The sequence below is a fragment of the Opisthocomus hoazin genome, chromosome 9 (genome assembly GCF_030867145.1).
Source record: "Opisthocomus hoazin isolate bOpiHoa1 chromosome 9, bOpiHoa1.hap1, whole genome shotgun sequence".
Taxonomy (NCBI): Eukaryota; Metazoa; Chordata; class Aves; order Opisthocomiformes; family Opisthocomidae; genus Opisthocomus; species Opisthocomus hoazin.
Window position 1 is genome coordinate 37794050 of NC_134422.1, and position 19719 is coordinate 37813768.

General features: G+C 51.6%; 1 protein-coding gene across 1 annotated transcript in view; it reads left to right on the forward strand.

Moving 5' to 3' along the window:
* The first annotated feature begins 2583 nt into the window (after positions 1-2583).
* COL6A2 (collagen type VI alpha 2 chain) overlaps positions 2584-19719 on the forward strand; it is a 28893-nt gene continuing 11757 nt past the window's right edge. Inside the window, exons 1-24 of the mRNA XM_009944894.2 lie at positions 2584-2799; positions 7528-7662; positions 8602-9200; positions 9769-9789; positions 10515-10580; positions 11144-11197; positions 11308-11352; positions 11528-11554; positions 11833-11859; positions 11962-12006; positions 13193-13246; positions 13644-13706; positions 13978-14040; positions 14960-15049; positions 15932-15994; positions 16403-16465; positions 16567-16629; positions 17164-17226; positions 17647-17697; positions 18094-18129; positions 18499-18561; positions 18815-18877; positions 19168-19203; positions 19455-19500. Coding sequence (XP_009943196.2) covers positions 7557-7662; positions 8602-9200; positions 9769-9789; positions 10515-10580; positions 11144-11197; positions 11308-11352; positions 11528-11554; positions 11833-11859; positions 11962-12006; positions 13193-13246; positions 13644-13706; positions 13978-14040; positions 14960-15049; positions 15932-15994; positions 16403-16465; positions 16567-16629; positions 17164-17226; positions 17647-17697; positions 18094-18129; positions 18499-18561; positions 18815-18877; positions 19168-19203; positions 19455-19500 — 1807 coding nt within the window. The 5' untranslated portion in view covers positions 2584-2799; positions 7528-7556. The remainder of the gene's footprint in view (positions 2800-7527; positions 7663-8601; positions 9201-9768; positions 9790-10514; positions 10581-11143; positions 11198-11307; positions 11353-11527; positions 11555-11832; positions 11860-11961; positions 12007-13192; positions 13247-13643; positions 13707-13977; positions 14041-14959; positions 15050-15931; positions 15995-16402; positions 16466-16566; positions 16630-17163; positions 17227-17646; positions 17698-18093; positions 18130-18498; positions 18562-18814; positions 18878-19167; positions 19204-19454; positions 19501-19719) is intronic.

Sequence of the window (19719 nt, forward strand, 5' to 3'; positions counted from 1 at the left end):
ACAGGGGATGAGCAACTAATCCATGTCCATGCACATTCTCTGCAAAAGTCTTTCCATGAGATTTGCAGTTCCACTGAAAGGAGAGAAAAAGGAAGGCAATCAATTTGAGGATTAGGAAGAGGAGCCAAAGAGAGGACAGAACTAGTGGATGAGGCTCCCATGAATGAAACGGAGTGATTCCTCACCTGGATGGACCTCCATGTATGTATATATACATATATATAAAAAGCACTATGTGTAAAAGAGGATCACTGCGTAAAGAAAGAAATGTCTTTGCCCATCTCGAATCCCCTTACAAAAAAATAAGAAGATGCTAGATAAAACTTTGGTACTGTCTCAAGAAGTTCCTGCCCCACGTCCATTTTCCTCTAGAGCTTCCTGCTTTCTCGTCCAAATCACAAGAACAAAAACTCAATTACAGAGAACTAGCTCAGGCCTTTAATGCCACCAGTTTTAAAAGAAGATTATTAAAAAGCCCAACAAATCCTAAAAAAAGCAGCATCTGGTTTTGAGGTTATTTTGTCCGGATTTTTATGTAAGCAAGACTTACTACCACTTCAGTGTGCCTGTGTGTCAGACCACCCCAACATAAGAGATGAACTCACCAGATGTGGCCATCTATGACAGAGGTGTGAAGCTAATATTCCTACAAATGTCACGAAAATGGATGCCTAGGTAGGTGATAAAGATGAAGTTAGTCTCTATTGTTGAGGGAAAGATTGCAATAGGGGGCTATTTTGTAAAATGTATGAGAATCTTCATGGGGATGAGGCATTCTGTCATGTCAAGCTGCAGGGAAAGGTTTTGATTTGATGTGAGAAAGTTCAAGAAGCATGCATAGAAAGTTAGAAGTCTGTAGGTCCTTTGGTCAAGAAACTGCAGGCAATGCTCACAAGTCTGTAAGAAGGAAGAGGGAGATATGGAGGTATGGTCCTGTGCTCTCCTCCTTTCTATGCTTTGGGCACTCAGCAGCAATGTGGGAGACAGATGTGCTCTCTAGTTGTTTGTGATAAGGCATCTCGCTGGAGAAACAGCTTCTGCAGGGGCAGATTCACCTAGAAATAGACATACTGAAGGTGGATTAGAAGTAGAATTGATGGGTACTCAGGGACCCAACAGAGCTTGGACACAGCAGCAAAGCAGGCAAAAGAAATGGCCTGGTATGTGGTGTGTTCACTGGGTTACTGGAAGGTGAGTGCTTTGCTTAGACATCTCATGTACTGTTTGGTTAATCTCTGTCCTCAGAAGCTGGATCCCACCTCTTCAATGAAGAGGCTCCAGAAGAAAAATGACTATTCCATTTAGAGCTGCAGGAGTGCCTCTGGAAAGGGATAGCCCCACAAAATCCTTTGCTCTTCCAAGGAATCATTGTTCTTGTTTCTCAGGTATGTTTATTCTTCAGCGTCCCTTTGCTCCAGAATGAGTCCTGCTTCTGTCACTGGGCTTTGAGATGAATGGGAAAACAGGCAAGTAAAATTCTAGCTTATGGCTTTGGTTCCTATAGACGCTGCTGGAGCATCGTAGAATCAGTTAGGTTGGAAAAGAGCTTGAAGATCACCGAGTCCAACCATAAACCTAACACTGCCAAGTGCACCAGAATACTCCCGGTGAAGATGCTAACACAGAAAATACTCCTGAAATGTACCTTTTTTAAGCACTAGCAGCTACAGAGAATTGGGTTTATTATTTTCACCTAGTAATTCAGATGTTTTTCGCAAACACAAGCAGCCTGAGCAACATGTTCCCGTAGATCAGGTCTGGTGGGTTAGCAGTTCACTCTCAGATGTCTTGAGATGAGTCCTTTGCTTTTGTAACTCCTTGGGAGTCAGCAGAGTGAAATAAGAGTTAAACTGGGTTTTCCCATTGCGATTACCTTGTCTGGCAGCTGTGGCCTGATTCTGGTCCCTTCACACTGTTCATTTACACAAGAGTTTAGAGACAAAGTCACAGCTCAAGGGATAACAGGCCATGTTCCTGAAAGTCAGTGCTGTTTTCCATATTTTGTTGGGAAATTTGTCCCTATTTTTCAATTCTCAGAGCTAAAAATGGCCTGTGAAATTAAAAATAGAAAAACCCAGTATCCCCCCAAAAAACCCAACCCAACAACAACAAAAAAAGCAAAAACGCAGAAACGAATCAATGGAAAGAGGTAATACTCAGACTTGGATGACTCTAAGCAAGACTTGGACATTTGCGAGGGCTAAGATGCAAGTTGCTTTTTTCTGAAATGTTCTTGTTTTATTTGTTCCACTCAGGACACGTTACTAGGACGGGAAGAGGAGGACGGGGTGGGGGGGGGGGAAGAAAGAGGAACGTTATTTGATGGTATAAATATGTGGGGCAGCAATGCCAACCACGAAAAGAGGCCTCTCATCACGGAAAAAAAAAAGGGAGACTTCTTCCAGCTTGTTTAAAGAAAAAAAAAAAAAAAAGCCTTCTGCTCCAAAGATGACAACCTCGCCCCAGCCCATCATCTGCCCTGGGAGGGAGGAGCCCGTCCCGAGGTGTCGGTAGACCCACAGTGACTCTCCGTGGATGTTTGGAGCTACTGCAAACGGGGTTTTGCCCGGTTTTGAAGGAGGAGGAACGCAGAAGGCAGTTCCAGCCTGCGAGGGAATAGAGGGACTGGGCAGGAGAAGGCTCTGCTGCTCCGGCCGCTGCTCCCCGCGCAGCCCGGCCACCCGCAGCCTGGAGCTCTCCCTCCGGATGCAGCACCCCGCCTGACACCAGCGCCTCCGCCAAGCCTGCTGATTCCTGACGTTTTCGGGAGGAAAATTTTGAATGACCTCTTTTGTCCAGGTAGGCAAGAGTTTTTTCCTCCTCTTGCGCGGGATATTTGCTGACGGTTCTCCGGCGAGGAACGAGCGAGCCAGGCTGTGACACCCCAGCCTATGCCCCTGTGGGCTGCATGGCCGCTGCCCGCGGGCTCTCCGGCAGCCCGCTCCTCTCAGGCACGCCGTGTTTAGACAGTACCTGCCAGAAGGGAATATGTATGTTTTCCGTTACTTTTGGCGTTTGGCTAGTTCGGGCGTTTTCCCAAGGGTTTATTCCAGGTGCAGGTAGTGTGAGCCATGGGCTCTTATCTGGAGGTCTGGAGAATCCCTCGGGAGGGACTTGTTGAACCAAATTATTCCCCGGGGCTACTGAGCTGAGGTCCCCAGCTACAGCTGAGAGAAGGGATGGCCGTGGTAGCGGCACGGTTTGCCGCCGCTGTGCAGCAGAGTGAATGATCATCTCTTTGATTTTCGGAATTTCAGGAGAGGTGGATTAGACCTGCGACTCATGTCTCCTAGTTGTGATGAGTTTCATCAGCAAGCGATCCTCTGGTTTTTTGGGGGGTTAGGAGCACATTAGGAAATGCCTGCGAGCCAGTTGCGCTTGCCTCCTCAGGTCAGTTAATTTTTTGGTGGCAGGGGTCTGCACCAGCACTGTCAATGGAGGTTTCTGGTTGCCAAAGTTCCAGGGGGCTGCAGCATCCCCCCCGGGGGGGTCAGATGCAGTCCTGCGGCCGGAGCACCCAGGGGCTGCTTTCCCCAGCCTTCCCGTGGCCTGGGCTTCCCCTGGCTGGAGTCCTGGGATGGCTGGAGAAGGGCTGGGCTCCCTGCAGCTGGTGGGCAACCACCCCCAGGTCCTCAAGCTACAGGGAACGTTTGGGTAGCGACTGCAGCAAGCACAGAAATACCCTCCGCATGCAAGGTGCGAACCGCGGGCATGCAGACGAGGAAGAGGAGGTGCATTTGTAAGAGCTTTAGTTCCAAATGGGACATGCTTTGGTTTGGGGGGTTTTTTCCCCCTGGTTTTATTTTATACGGCACATATTTGAGTGGAGTAAAATGGTGCCTGCACAAGTGGGTGGCACCACAGGCACTGCCCGCTGGGCACGGCCTTGAAAAGAGTTGGGACTAGGTCGATGTCAGAGCAGCAGCGCAGTTTCAAACTTCATTCTACGTATGACATAGCTAGCGTAATTCTCCTTTCTTGAGAGTAATGCAGGTTCTGTGGCCTTAAATAAGCTCCTTGAGGGCAGAGTTAGCTTACAGAGCACCTGAATTTTTGTGAATTTGGGAACAACTTGCTCAGCTGTAATAGGTGTTGTCGTATCGAAGGAGGAATACACGGTGCACCAGGAAGAACTTTGGAAATATCAATGTGTGGGGTAAGACAGACCATGGCCCTGCCTGGGCAGGCACGTGAGATGATCTTTCTGGTGCATTAATATCTGATCTATCTGACAATCAGATGTGAGCGCCCAAATAAGCTGACTGTAATTGGCACATTTGGAAGAGTCATTGCAAATTATTTGTTTGCCGTAGTATTACATTTGGTTCAGTCGCTCAGGGTGGGAAGAGGTACCCACAAGTGGAGAACTCAGGTCCTCCTGCAAAACCACCGTTTTCGCAGGGCTCTGTGTAGATAGCTCCATATATTTTTGCAGTTATGTGGGTAACAGCCAGGTCATCTGCAATCTGAGTGTGGGAGCAGCAGAGACCATGCATTTTTTTTGCTGAGCACCTGAGGCATAAGGTAGGAGCATAGACCCTAATGCAGGGAGGATGGCACAAAGCAGTGCCCTCAAAATCTGTTCAGAGGACCCGAAACCACTGCTCGAGGTTCCCTGTTGTTTTTTCTTTGTGTGCATCTGACAGGGAAAGAGATGCATCACTCAGCAATGCAAATATTGAGAGAAGGAGAGAAATCCTTGTAAGGCCTTGCTCCTACAATGTCATGGTCCTGCTCTTGCAGAGAGAGAAATGCCAAGGAAGAAAAAAATGGGTAGACCCAAGCATTCAAACGTAATGAGTCAGCTCCCAGTTTGCTCTTTCCATTAGTTTTATGGACTGCCCATGTTCAAAAATTGTCTTCAACATCCAGAAAATGCGTTAGTCTGAATCATACCCTTTGGCTGGTGAAATCTGAGACTTCCATTTGAGCGTTTCTCAGCAGGAAGTGGAGCTTTAAGGAAAATATCAAATGTTACGAGATTTGTGAGAGAATCTCAACAGCTGATAGTGCTCTGAGGATGAGGAAATGGACACCATTGCCCACCCCAGCCTTGGAGACCCCTTCGATGGGGAGAGGGGCCTCCCCACTATTTGTCCATTCACTGTTAATAACCAGGTGGGATGCTGGCATAGCAAAAGGCTAATGTGGCTCGAGGCATAGAGATGCCCCAAGGGAGACAGAGTGCCCGTGACAGTGGCATGACCTACTTCCGGAGGGGGGTTGGACTAGATGACCCACAGAGGTCCCTTCCAACCCCTACCATTCTGTGATTGTGTGATTCTGTGAAGTCTAGCGTCTCCACCTGTCACTTTTCTGCCTCGCCTTTCTGCCCGTGTAGAGGCTGTAGTGCCTCACTGACCCAGTCCAAAGCCCCGAGGGCTGCAGGCAGGGGCAGTCCCTTGCCAGAGCTGGCCCTGATTGCCCATGCAGTTTAACTGCTCCTCGCAGCTCTGCCTGGAGAGCAGCCCTTCTGCACGGCGCCTTTCCCACCCACACACATACGGCAGGAGGGAGGGAGGGAGGTGGTTAAACTCGGGACACGATGATATGAGTCAGACACTTGGCCAAAGGCTCCAGTGCTCCCAGCCTCTCCAACAGCTGATGTCTCCAGCTTCCTTCGCCGTCACGAAAGACTGGCTCTAAAATGGTGCTGTCTGAAGGCACAAAGCTGTTGTGTCCTACAAGACATCAGGATTTCTGCAGCTCTGCTTTGTGGAGAGCCAACAGGATGAGGGAAGCCTGTGATAAGGCCAGAGGGAGGAAGTCTTGAGCTTAACTAAAATACCCCTTTAGCATTAAAAACAAGTATTTTATCCTTTCAATACCTCTTCTGTTCTCTGCAGTGTGATGAACATTGAGCTGCACGTACCTATGCAGCGACTTCAAGAGGCCACGGTCAGGTCTCTTTGCAAACAGCTGTGCAGCATCTATGAGCTGGAGGGGGAGGAAAAGCACCCATGACCTGCTTGGCAGGGATATTTGGGTGCTGGGCTGAAGACTCGAGAGGCCCTCGATGTCAGAGGGCTTTGCTGAGCCATGTCTATGAAGCACCTCTAGTTGGTGTTCCTGAAGCTTTTGGATCTCTTGTCCCATCCACCCAGGAGATCTCCAAAGAGCGTGAGGGTTTCTCCTTTCCCTGTCTAAAATCCAGCCTGAGGACTGGCTCTCACACGCTTGTTAGCATGTGCACAAGCCTTAGTAAGGAGGAAGGCAGTCACTGTTATAAGGATATTTGCAGCACTGGTAGGAACCAGCCTTTCCAGCATAAACCAGTTTGCAGAACCCGGTGATACACAGCAGCTTGCAGTATAAACTGGAATGGGACGTGTCCTACTGGGGAGCAGCTGGTCACCAGGTGGAGACAAGTCTCTGGAGAGCTGTGGGGGGAGCTGAACTGCCTGTATTCTTCAGGTAACGCCGTTTCTCAGCTGCATTACTAACTTGCACTCCCCTGTACTGCCGATGCAACCGAATGCATTCTCAGTGTCCGTTCAAGCCTTAGATCTTCCAAGAGCTACCCAAAAAATCCATTCAAGGAATAATCTCTCTTTCTGGTCTGGACTCAGGCCTTTTTTTCGTAATGGAGGTCACACGTGCCCCTTTTGGGTTTGTGTTGAGTTGACAACCAAGCAGAAAAATGTCTATGCTACCACTTGGTCTGTGTGCCATCAAGGGCCATGCTGGTTAGTGTGACTGTCCTCTAGACTTCCAGGCGAGCGTCACCTCTTCCTCTGTATTCTTTGCTGTTGAGAAGTGTCGCTTGGGTTTTGTCTGTGAATTCTATCAAATCCTGGGTTCCTCTGAAAACATATACATTCCAAAGAACTTTTCAGACTAGATCTCTGACTCCTCTGCTGCTAAAGTTACCGTAACTCTACACAAAATATACTCCAATGTGCAGTTGGGCCTTGGAAGCCTACTGATGGGTTGAATGCTAAAGACATGAATTTCTTTTAGTGCCTGTTTATTCGTCCCTTCGCTCCACAAGTTGTGCAGCCTACAAAGGATTGCTGTTAACAAGGGATTTTGTACTCTCTCAGTATACACAGGCATCACCACACCCACATGGCGAGACGGAGGTAGAGAGGACCTGCTGCACATCTTCACTGGTGGTCTGGCCAAGCAGGCGGAGAGAGGAGCATGGATGCTTATGTCTGCATGCGTCGAGGGGGGTGGAGTTAAGGTGGGCAGGGGGCAGCCAGACACACGCTTGGAGAGAAGACATGAAATCAGAAGATCCTGACGCACTCTCAATAGCTCCACCACCTGATCCCTCCCTTCAGACTGACAGAGAAGCTAAAGCAGTTTCAAATCATTTGCCCACACTCCAGCAAAGGAAATATTTTAATTGCTTAGCTTTCAAGTCAATATAAAAGTCTACATTAGTGGCACATATGACGGTGATGGAGAGGTCGTGCTTTTCATACGCAGGGTTCACAAGGAGCATTGGCTGGCTTTGTGTCTTCCCAGCAGAGCTAGGAGGTTGTATATCATGCTTAACATGTAACTTGTGTTTTCCCACAGGCATCTAAATATCCAGAGGAACTGCTGAGATGTTCCGAGAAGCCTTTTTTTCTACTCTCCTTTGTGTGGCTCTAGTTCCTCTCCATGCTCAGCTTGATGTGGATCCTGGAGAAGTCAGTCCTACCTCCTGCACAGGTATTAACCGGATAATTGGGGTATCTCTCTCCCTTGTAGGCAGCAATTTTACCGAAAGCAATGGCCAGGCTCAGCTCTAGAGCCTACTCACAAGGAACTGACAGTAGCACTTTACGTCTGTCCTGCCCCTTTGCACTCCTGGGCAGTGCCCTGGCATAGCGATCTGTCTGTAGGGAGCACCATCCTCCACCGAAACTCCCATTTCTGGGTTTGCATTGGAGTGCAGAGAGGTAGAGATTGAAGAGCTGGCGTCTGCCAGCTGTGGCTTCTCCCAGCTGATGCAGTAATAAATACCAGTCAGTCTGCAGACCTCAGCTCTGTATATGACGTCAGAGAATAGTTCGTTTTGAATTAGACAATTTCAGCACTTTTCAGTTGGAATGTGGAGGAGGTGATTTATGTGTCCAGCCTAACTTTTACAAAAAATGGCAAGATTTTCAAGATTAATTCAATAGTGAGCAGGTCTTAGGATTTTGAGGTCCTGGGTGCTGAAGAGTCATCTGGCCTGAATGCAGATGTTACTGCTAGAGCTAAGCGGGACTTGTGCTTTTCCCAGTATCACACTCAGGTACGATCTTTTTGAAAATATTTATAAATCAGATAGCAACCAGCAGCCTGTCAGGCAGGGCATTCATTTAATGCAGGAGAGCAAAAGTCATACCCTTGCTCTTCTTCGTTCAAACCTAGCATTTAGCCCTCAGTTTCCTCGTTTCCTCCAACCCAGGTGGAAATAACTTCTGGTTAGTAAGAGATGCAACACTCTCGCACGAAGCTGAACCTCGAACGTCATGCTGTGGTTTGCTCTCTTCATAACTCTGTGCGCTGCCCTCTATGTGCTGTCTACATACGCTTCTTGGTCTAGGTTTCTGGGGGACAGTGAAGGGGGTGCAGCGGTGCATGAAGTGCTCTGACATGGTCTGAATAATTGTCTCCGTGCAGAAAAGAGGAACTGCCCCATCAATGTGTACTTCATCATTGACACCTCGGAGAGCGTTGCTCTGCAGACTGTGCCTATCCAGAGCCTCGTGGATCAAATAAAGCGGTTCATCCCTGTGTTCATCGATAAACTGGAGAATGAGCTCTACCAGAACCAAGTCTACATCACTTGGCAGTTTGGTGGACTTCATTACTCGGATGTGGTGGAAATTTACAGCCCTTTAACGAGCAGCAAAGACATATACCTCCCCAGGCTGTCCGCTATTAACTACCTTGGCCGGGGCACCTTCACGGACTGCGCTATCTCCAACATGACGGAGCAGATCCAGACCCAGATGGCCTCAGGCGTGAACTTTGCGGTAGTCATCACTGATGGCCATGTCACTGGCAGCCCCTGCGGTGGGATGAAGATGCAGGCTGAGAGAGCGCGGGACATGGGGATCAAGCTGTTCGCAGTGGCCCCCAGCCAGAACGTCTACGAGCAGGGACTGCGGGAGATCGCCAACCTGCCACACGAGCTGTACCGCAACAACTACGCCATCACACAGAAGGACACCCTGGACATTGATGTGAACACCATTGACAGGATAATCCAAGCTATGGTATGGAGTGCTGCCTGAGGTGCAGGGAATGTACTAGGGGGGAAGAAAAGCAGCGCGTAGATGGGGAGATGCTTTCTGAGGGGCCCCATGGTGGGTTTTGGCAGGGCTCTGGAGAGCATCTCTAGCAGGGTAAAGCCTCTGTTCCTTTTTTATGTCCTTTCAGCACTTATGGGCCAAGTGGAGTCTCGAGCATCTCTGATTTCTCTGGTTTGGTACTTAGCTAGGGCTCCTTGGTTTGCGCCTCAGTTCCCAGCTTGTCTGGGCAGGCTACGACCCTAGTCTTGGCTCTTGTTGAAGGCCAGACCCATACCCCAGCCTGCTCCCCATCCAGGGGCGTGTGGACGAGTGTGCAGCACTGAGGTATGGGCTCACCATCAGCATGGTCTTTGAGGCCCCACCTGTGCGGCACTGTTAACCAGAGACTCTGCGGAGAATGTCTTTAAAGGCATGGGACCTTTACCACCTCATGTCCCTGACCGTCACACACACCTCCAAGGGTGTGATGCTGTTTTTCTATTGGAGCTGACCTCCTTGACTGATTCTGTTCATCCTGTTTTCTCCTTTGCAGAAACACGAAGCCTACGGAGAGGTGAGTGAGCAGCATCTTTATGCCGTTGCCACACGACACAGGTTTAAGTTGCCTCTCTCAGAGAAGACTAGCTCCTACCCCGAAACAGCAGGCCAGATTTTGCAGCAAGCTGCATGAGATGGGTCTCTGTCCACTTGTGCATCAGTGCAGAAACTGGGGATCCATCCCCTTACCCAGTGGTTAAAATGACATACTGGACTACTAACTTTCTGCCTCCCTCTCACCTGCAGTGAATTCTGATCTACTGAATACACTCGGTTTGGCACTTTGGAAGCATGTTTCGTAGGTCCTCTGCAAGCTGAAGCTCCCACCCTGCTGGCATCCCATGGACAGGGTTTGGCATACATAGGGAAGAGTGTGCAGAGCGATTTTCCAAAGGGCATGCATGTCCCCTAACAGCCCCAGAAGAGCAAGCCCACGCCACCTTGTCTGACGCTTAGCAGTCTGGTTCTTTTGGTTTGGGCCAAGAGCCAAGCCATAATGAACGTGCTTGTGGCAAATTTCTGCTTTTAATTTACGGGCAGCATTTTTCTGCGTGCTTGTTGCTGCCTCTACGCTAAGCCAGCTGGAGCCGTAGTAGCTGTTAGCACTGCGGTCACGGGGAGAGGTGCGTGGAGAGCCTTGTTGCAGAGCCGAGCTTCGGGTGCGCGCTGGCTCAGCGCGTGAAGCAGCCGGCACACTGCGGCGCGGTGGTTACACCTCCCGTTCAATTTGTTGTGTTTCAGTGCTACAAGATGAGCTGCCTGGAGATTGCAGGTCCGCCTGGTCCCAAGGGATACCGAGGGCAGAAGGTAAGTCACCCTAACTTGTGGGAGGAGAATAATGCCCGTGCCTGCCACTGACACTGCAGGATGCCCTAGATCTCACCTCGCCTGCAGCAGCCTTCACAGGCGTAGCACCCAGGTGGGAAATAACTTGCCAGCATCCGCCTTGGCCCTGGGGTGCTGCTGTGCTGCAATGAATGGAGCACACAGCCAGCACCGGCGTCTCCTCATGTCCGTGCTGAGGCTGATGCACTGATGGCATCTGAGCATCAGCCATGCCAGCCGCAGCTGGCACCTTCAGCACCTGAGGACAACAGCAGTGAGGCAACAGTTGTCTCCGATTTTCCCACTCTCAAGAGCAAAGCTCTGACGTGTGCAGGGTGTCCTGCCTTCCTGCCCCCAGCTCTGTGTGCTCCCCTCCCCATACAGCCTTTCCGTGACTTCCCCAGAATAAAGCAGGTCCCGCTCCGCCGGCGTGCTGCCCCAAGCTCTGCGGGAGCAGCTGCAGTGAGCCTGATGCTCCCAGAAATTGCCATTTTCTCACAGTTGACGCTAAGCCTGGACTTACGTTGGGTTTTTTCTTTCCTTAGGGTGCAAAGGGGAATATGGGTGAGCCAGGCTCCCCTGGGCTGAAGGGACGACAGGTAAGTTGTGGAAAGTAGTCCCCGCCACAGCCAGCAGTGCTGTTCCTGCATTAAATGGGGACGCATCTCTGCCACGCTCGAGCTAACTCTCTGTATCTTCCTCCCCTAAGGGTGACCCAGGTATTGAAGGTCCGATCGGATACCCTGGTCCCAAGGTAAGAATCCCACAGCCGGTGGCTGAGCTCTTTGCATTTGTTGACTTTTGGCAAAGCAGCTCTGCTTCTCCCCCTCACCTGCCTGTTTCCCATGCGAGACCCCCGGCACTCCTCTGCCTCTGCTCCTGCTGATCCCCAGGTACTAACGCAGGGTTCTTCTCTTCTTTTTGTCTAGGGTGTCCCAGGGCTGAAAGGAGAGAAGGTGAGAAAGAAGACACCAAATGGCACGTCTGGGTACTTGGGGAGTGGGAGGGGCACCTTTCTGCTGCAAAGAGGGAGAGTTTAGGTGTAACGAGGAGAATAACGACCCTATTAATGTGTGACTGCAGACATGGGGAGGGATTTCCAGGGGTATCCCAAAGCCTGTCTCTTCCTCCAGGTGTTGCTCATGGTCTTGCAAAGCGGTGATGTTTTTATGATGTAAATGGGTGTGAGGAGATGTAGGCAGAGTGGCTAACTCCTGTCCTCTTCTCTCCCCAGGGCGAGATTGGATCTGATGGACGGAGGGTAAGAAAGGATATTTTGTAACTTGCATGTCGTTCCAGCTACCAACCCTTGAGCGTGTGTTAACAGACCACTGATCCCTCTTCTTCTCCCCCTTTATCCCAGGGTGCCGCTGGTTTGGCAGGCAGGAATGGCACCGATGGACAGAAGGTAACACCACTTGGGAGCACCCTGTAATGCTGCTGCTGCTGTTGTTTCATTTCTTTACCCACCCTTGTCTCCTCAGGTTGTTTTGTTTCTCCCATCCCGCATGCTAGCTTTTTCTTCTAACCAACTGAGGTTTCTGTGAACTTATTTGCACATCATTCTACATGTCCTGCAGAAATACGTGGGCTAGCTGATAAATTAATTCAGGTCACAGAAGTGCTATCCCTTCATCAGCAAGCTCCCTGCAGGAACGGGATATGTAACCTAGCTGTGCTCCTGCTGCAGGAGGAGACACAGCCGGATCATCTGGGTGCAGCCATCCGGAGCGTTACTGACCCCTGCAGGACATCTACACAGAGAGTTCTGCAGAAATTTGGTTTTCATGGCAGCTTGTCACAGAATCTGAAATTTCATTTCTAAGATAGTTCTTGTTAATATTAAACCCCTAAAACCGGGTTCAGTCCTCTGTCTCCTCTGTGGTGACTGTAGACAGCCACGACGTCACTTAGATCTGCGTGCCATGCAGATGTACCACAGTGGGACAGCTTAGTTTGAGATTATTTCACCTGGCTTTGTCTGCTGGCTAGCATGGACTGATTTTTCTCTGCACTTTGTCGTATACCCAGCCAAGTACATCTGTGAGATAATACCAGTTCTTCTTCCCACTCCTAAAATGCCTGCTGATGCTCTCAAACAAAGTCCTTCGGTCACCACCACTCTCTGGCCAGGGGGAGCTGTCTAAGCCCTGCCAGCAAAGCCATTTTGGGGCACAGAGCAAGGCAGTCACTGCTCTCATGGCATCCATCGGGCAGCGTGGTTCCCGTGCACCTGAGCTGCTCGGGTGCCAGATGCACAATGGAGGACCAGCACAACTGTGGATGTGAGTGACCACCAAATCCAGCCTTAAGGGACGTGTCCATCACCCAGGACACGTGTACAGGATGAGCATGCTTGAATTCCCACCAATGCCCGTGTTACAACTTGAGGTGTTTTGACTACTTTCTCCTCCTCCATTTGTCTCTGCACGCTACACTCCTGTTTAAGGAATACACTTACTGTTTATTCTCTAACTGATTGCAGCTACAGTCAGCGGATGATGTTAAAAATTAGTAACTGTTAACAGGAAAAGCTGTATTTTCTCTTCAGACACCTACAGCTTCTCTTCTTCTTGTGAATGCTGTCTCTCTAGGGAAAGCTGGGGAGAATTGGACCACCGGGCTGTAAGGGAGACCCTGGTGACAAGGTAGGAACGCTTTACTCTTTCACTAGGCACATCAGACGTATCGCCACAACTTTAGCTGCTGAATGAGTTGCACATGCAGAGAGATAAAGCCACTGAGAGGTTACTGGCCCATTTTCCAACCGACTACATGATCTGATCCCCCAGGCTTGGGATCCCTGGAATGGGGAGCACAGCCTGATGTTTTTGTGCCTCTTTTCCATGGGCTAGTAATCTGAGATCCCCCAGCGTCCCATCCCTTCAAATAGAGAGGAGGAGCTGCTCCTTTCCTCAACACTAGCAACAAGCAAAAACTTTTAGTCTCTAGAGCAACTCTCTAAGCTGGTTGATTTAGTCTGCAGGGAAAGTGAATGTTGTTGCCACTCCAAAATGTGTGGTTCTTTGTCCTTTCCCTCCCTAGGGCCCTGATGGCTACCCAGGAGATGCAGGAGACCAAGGTGAAAGAGGAGATGAAGGCATAAAGGTACGAATACTCTGAAGAGCGAGCAGAGTGTGGGCAAAGGCCACCAGTGGGGACAGCTAAACACCATTGCCTATATTTGCTCTTAAATCCTTCGCTACTCATGGAGCCCATAGGCTCTGTCTGCCTGGGGTCTGGATCCCATCAATGATCACCGGAGACAAGGGAAGAGCCTTGCTGGCCGTGCTCCTTGGGCTCCTCATGGTGCACGTCAGTGGTGCACAGCAACATGCTGGTGACACGGGCAATGACTCTTTCTCTCTGGCTGTTTTAGGGAGATCCTGGCCGGCCTGGTCGCAGTGGACCGCTAGGACCTCCAGGAGAAAGAGGAAGCCCGGTAGGTTCATGCAGCGTTCGGATGTTTGCAGTGTCTTACTAGGCTCTGCTCCACGTGCTGGGGAGCTGGGGTGGTATGAACTGCTGGTCACGGGGCAGCTGCAGCACAAAGACGACTGCTTGCCAAGGCATCCTGGCGACTCTGCAAATTAGCCCACCAGCATGGAGAAGGCACAAGTCCCTGGGTGGTCACGTGAGCTGTCCCGCCATGCATGTCACTGTCAGTACGGTGGGAAACATCATGTGGGCAGCAGGAGGGGGGACTGCGCAACATCCCTGCAGCTGCCCAGAGCAAAGTGGGCCCGGGTCTCGAGTGTTTGTCCAGAGCAGAGAAAAGCGGGCAAAAGGAGGATTTACCTTCCTAGCCAACCCTTTGCACTGCATCTTTCCTTGTCTTCCCATCTTCTCCTGAGTGGAAAGGCCTTGTTTAGCCATGGTTTCCCCTGCCACAGTCTCACGACTTCCTTGGTGTTTGTGGCAGTGCCAGTGTTCACAGGCTGTTCTTATTCACGTGAGTAAACTTCAGTGATTAATTGCTCAGAGATCTAACGCAGGCTTTACCCACTGCACTGGACCTTATAGTCAAAGGGGTTGCTATGCTAATGGCCAGTTACTTCAGACACAGCGGAGATGGCTGAAATAGTCCTCTGGCTTTAAGCAGGGCTGGGCAGATGCTGTAAGGAAGAGTTGACAAGCCTTTGCACTGGTTGATAGAGAAAAGGTGACACAGCATCCCATTGCTCCAAGGCTGGAGCCTGTGCACATAGCTGTGACATGCAGGCATGGTGGGTGTGTGGAAGCATAAATCACGTGCTCATACATCTGCTGAAGGGTGGACTGCTTGACACAGCCAAGAGGTGTGTGTGTATGTGCACCTTGACCTCTCTTCCGACAAATCGTATTTCTTTTCTTTCTCCAAGGGTCTTCCAGGCGACCCTGGAGCTCAAGGGCCTGCTGGAATTAAGGGAGGAAGAGGTGAAGCAGGACCTCCTGGACCCAAAGGAGAGCCTGTAAGTGTCTGAATAGCTCTCTGGACAGTGGGCACACCATGGAAGCCTGATGCAGTTTCATGGATGAGCTCTGAGAAACTGCCTCATTTAGCCTGCCTCTCCTATTTTCTGCGTGCCAAAAGATATGCAGATGCTGATCTCCTTGTCTCCCCCATCTTCACAGAGCAGTAATCCATAGTCCCAAGCCTGATGATAACCATCTCACCTTAGAGAAGCATCCTGTGTTCTCACATAACCACAAATGCATCTGTGGATGCCATGGGACCCTTTAGCTGTACTCTAGCAAGTTCCTCAAACCTCAGGCTTCTCACAGGAGCTCACAGAGTCGAGCTGTGTGAGTCTGGTGGCTGTTGTGGTAGAGCTCTCTCAAAAGGGCAGCATCAAATCACAGCCGTGTCATGACATCGATGGTGCCACACAAACTGAAGCTAATGTGATGGGGCACTGCAAAATTTAGGGTGTGGGTTGGAGATGACATTCCCTGGCAGAATACAGCAGCACAGCTCCACCAGCACGAAGAGGCCAGAGCCCAGCTGGCTTGTGTCCTTGTGTGAGATCTAGTGCGGGAAGCAACGCCAGGTGAGCTGGAAGGAAAGCAGAGTCTTTAACTGTGAAGGAATGAACCATGAGTGTTTGTGGCCACTGTGGTGACCACCCTCCTGAAAGAATAGTCTGGCTGTGGCTTTCCAAAAGCCACAGGCAAGGTCCCCCAAGCAGTGCCAGCATGGGCATCCCTGCTCCCCTGCTGCCAGGCACACGCTCGCTAAGGGGGCAAGGAGACATTTCCAGGGTCAGGAGGGAGAAAGCAGGGCAGCCAGGCATCACTGTTCAGGTAGTATCCATCTTCACAACCCATTTACGTGACTTTCTGTGTTTTTAAAGGGTCGACGTGGAGATCCAGGGACAAAAGGCAGCAAAGGCACTCCTGGAGCCAAAGGAGAAAGGGTGAGTAAAGCAGCTGCCCAGACCATTGCAAACGAGCCTAAGATGCACAGGGCTGGTGTGTGTCATGTGCTGCTGCCCAGCCATGAAGTGTCCAACACCAGAGCTGGGAACAGCAGATACCGGTGGGGTCTGCATGTGTGCTCTGCTCCCACTGTGCCTGCTGCCTGCCCTGATGGCAGCAGGTACAGCCTCCTCTTCCAGGGCTTGATCCAGAGAAGAGATGAAGAGCTGCAAAGCTCGAGGCTAAGAGACGTGTTCAGAGGGTACACTGCCCTAACACTCTGTTTCAAGCCAAGAAGCACAAGATTTGAGAAGAGCGCCATGCCTCCTCACTCCAAGAAGCACTGACGTGCACATAAACAGCGATGGGGACATCCCTGACCAGGAATATCTTTGTCGTTCTCACAGGGAGATCCTGGTCCAGAGGGTTCTCGTGGCCTGCCTGGCGAGGTTGGAAACAAAGGAGCAAGGGTAAGCACGGAGCAGGGGTTGGTGACAGCCCAGCTTTCCTCCTCTGGCACACCTGCCTGTACCTGCCTCTCTACGTTCTTGTGTCTCGCTTCACTTTGCAGGGAGACCAAGGACTGCCAGGACCTCGAGGCCCATCAGGTGCTGTGGGAGAGCCAGGCAACATAGTAAGTCATCCTGGGACATCTCTGTGACCGTGTCCTCCCTTGCACTACTGACACAAGCTGGCTACACCATCACTCCCGAGGGGACCCTGCTTGAGCTTTTCTCAGGGAGGCTCAGAAATTCGCCCAGAGGCACCTGGCTAGCCCTTCCCAGGGCAAGCAGAAATTTCGGGACCAAGGGAGTCCCTGCTTCTCCATTGCTCCCAGTGCCCAGGTGTTCCCATGACAAGGTGGAAGAGACTACGTCAGAGCAGGTCACTGGGCAAGGAAAGATGGGGCTCCCCGGGCACCTGTTTGTCTTGGGTCTGTGGTTAGTCCAGCACCCCACTGTGGCCACAGTGCCATGACATCCATGTGGCTCCAAGGGATGCGGGAACCCAAGCACTGAATCAGTCACAGTAACCTCATCAGGAGGGGAGGTGGTCCTGCAGCATTATCTCAACAGCTGGTTTCTCCAGCATGGTCTCCTGTGAGGCCAGGGAGCCGCAGGGAATATCCTCACCCGCTGCTTCTGCTCTCCCCAACACTGTCCTGCAGGGATCACGTGGGGACCCTGGTGACTTGGGCCCGAGAGGTGATGCCGGACCACCAGGACCAAAGGTAATGTACCTGAACGCAACTCTGCATTTGAAAGGGTATTCTGGTGTGCTTTTTATTTTATTATTAAAAAAACGGCAGTTTCCACTGCAGAAACTTGTATGCTTCAGGAACAGAATGGCTCAAACCTGAGCCTCCCTACAGGGTAAAGATGTGGGTCTCACTCTGGCCAAAGCAACTCTGATTACACCCCTCACCCTGCACAGATTCAGTGTCATCCCTGGCCTGTGACATCCCCAAGACCCTGCGAAGCCTTGCTCCGCACAGCCTTTCCCAATGTTTCAGGGCCAGCTGCAGAAGTCACGGCTCCTGGTGGTGTCTCACCCCGAGAGAGGATGAAAATAGCTCTGACTGTCACAGGCTTCACCAGGTCAGAAAGGCTTGGTTTGGTTTCTGATGGGTCATTTTTTTTTTCTACCAAAGGGTGACAGAGGCAGGCCTGGCTTTAGCTACCCTGGACCCAGAGGACCGCAGGTATGTATACCATGTCCTGCACAGACAGACGTGCCCCCAAGGAAGCCTGTTTTGGTGGAGGTTGATGTTGGAGCCGAGAAGCCTGGGAGAGGAGGGAAGGAAGAAGAAAAACGATCAGGGTCACAAAACCGTGGAGCCCTCAAAGGTGGCGATGGGAGGTTGAACACCAGGACCGAACCTGGCTGCATCTCCATCAGCCTTGTGACAGAGGTGCTGGGGACCCCAGCCTCAACAGTGGTGATGGGGAGGTGACCGCACCCACGACCCCAACCATCAGCCTGAAGCTACACCTGCTGTTCAGCTTTGTGCCCCTCACTGCAACATTTGGACGTATGCGTGCACGGTGTGGGGCCAGTACCGGCTGGGTGCTGACCGCTCCCTCCTCTCCTTTCGCAGGGTGACAAGGGTGAGAAGGGGCAGCCGGGACCCAAGGTGAGTGTGTTTGTCTCCATCGCCTGTTTTCTTATGCTGACTGAAATGCTGAGTGGCTGTCGCCCAACCCTCCGGGTGTGTGGCCGAGGAGCCTGTCCTGCTGGCAGCTGCTCCGGCTGTTCCCTGCAGCTGCGGAGCCTGGGTGTATCTCCCACGCCCATCTCCTTTCGAAACCATCTGAAATATGGTTTGTAAAAACTTAGTTAATGCCTGTGTAAACACCATTTATATGCTCTGCGCTAAGCTGCTGGTTTAGAAGGTGCTTTCCTGGACCAGGCATGTGTTTGACAAGCTCAGAGAAGTAAAGACTCTGCCTGAACATATCCAGATGTGCTCCATGCCGGATCTGTTTCTCCTTCCTTTGAGCAGGGAGGAAGAGGTGAGCTTGGACCAAAAGGAGTGCAAGGCACCAAAGGAGTGAAGGGGGAACCAGTAAGTAGACTTCCTATACTGCCTGCGGGGTCAGCATCCCCCTCCCACACCTCTTCCAGGCGTACTGGGGACGGGGGACGGCGCTGGCCGCTCTCCTGTCTGCCCTGTGTCCCCAAGCTCAGCTGTGGCCGGCTGGTGGCTGCTCTTAGCAGGGCTATGCCTGACGAGGGGGTCAGGAGGAGCTCCGAAAACCAGCAGCTGCATCACCATCCTTGCCAGGGAAATATTTGACTCTTCCTTGTTTCTTCCACAGGGCGATCCTGGCCCAGGAGGGGAGCCTGGACCCCGCGGTCCAACTGGTGAACCAGGCCCTGAGGTACAGTACCGTGCCACCATGTCTGAGCAGATGCCACAGTTCCCTCCTCACCTCCCCACTTCTCCCTGATGCTCTAAAGCCCAGAGGACCCCAGTGAGTGTCCCCACAGCAGGGTTTTCCGGACTGGACACCAGCTGCCAGACGTATCTGCTGGCTCCCAGCGAGGCTCTCCTACCCTTCCCATGGCAGACCTCTGCAAAAAGCCACGTTTTTGATGGCTCTGACATCTAGATCCCAGAAAGGGAATTCATGGGAAAAGTGTGCCTGAAATCTGTGCGCTCTTCTTACAGGGGACCCCCGGCCCAGCGGGAGATCCTGGCTTGACTGTAAGTAGCCCTGCTCTGCAGCCCCCCAGCGCTTTTCCTCCTGGGCAACTTTGTTGTGCGCAGCCTGAGATGTAACAGGGCGTCAGGTCCTGCTGCTGCCCAGCAGATGTGGCCCGTGGCTTCCAGCGGAAGCCAAGGAGAGAGGGGAGGGGGTCTGCGAGGTGGGAAGGGAAAGGGAAGCCTTTTCCCTGGAGAGGGAGGCTGCTGCGTAAGGGGAGGCAGGCATTCACCCTGCACCCCTTTGCTGGCAGGACTGCGACGTGATGACCTACGTGCGAGAGACGTGCGGATGCTGTGGTAAGGAGACCATCGCCTCTCCCCGTGGCAGGGCAATGACTACTCAAGGGATGGCAAAAGAGACATCACCAGAGGCTGCCTCCTTCTTCAGCAGGCCCTTCTTCTGCCCCATGAGCTGCCCTTTGCACGGAGCCTCTGGCACGGCAGGCTCTTTGCTGCTCTGCACAGCACTGCGCCCTGCAGAGGAGACACCAGGGGAAGTCCTTCCCTGCTCGCCCC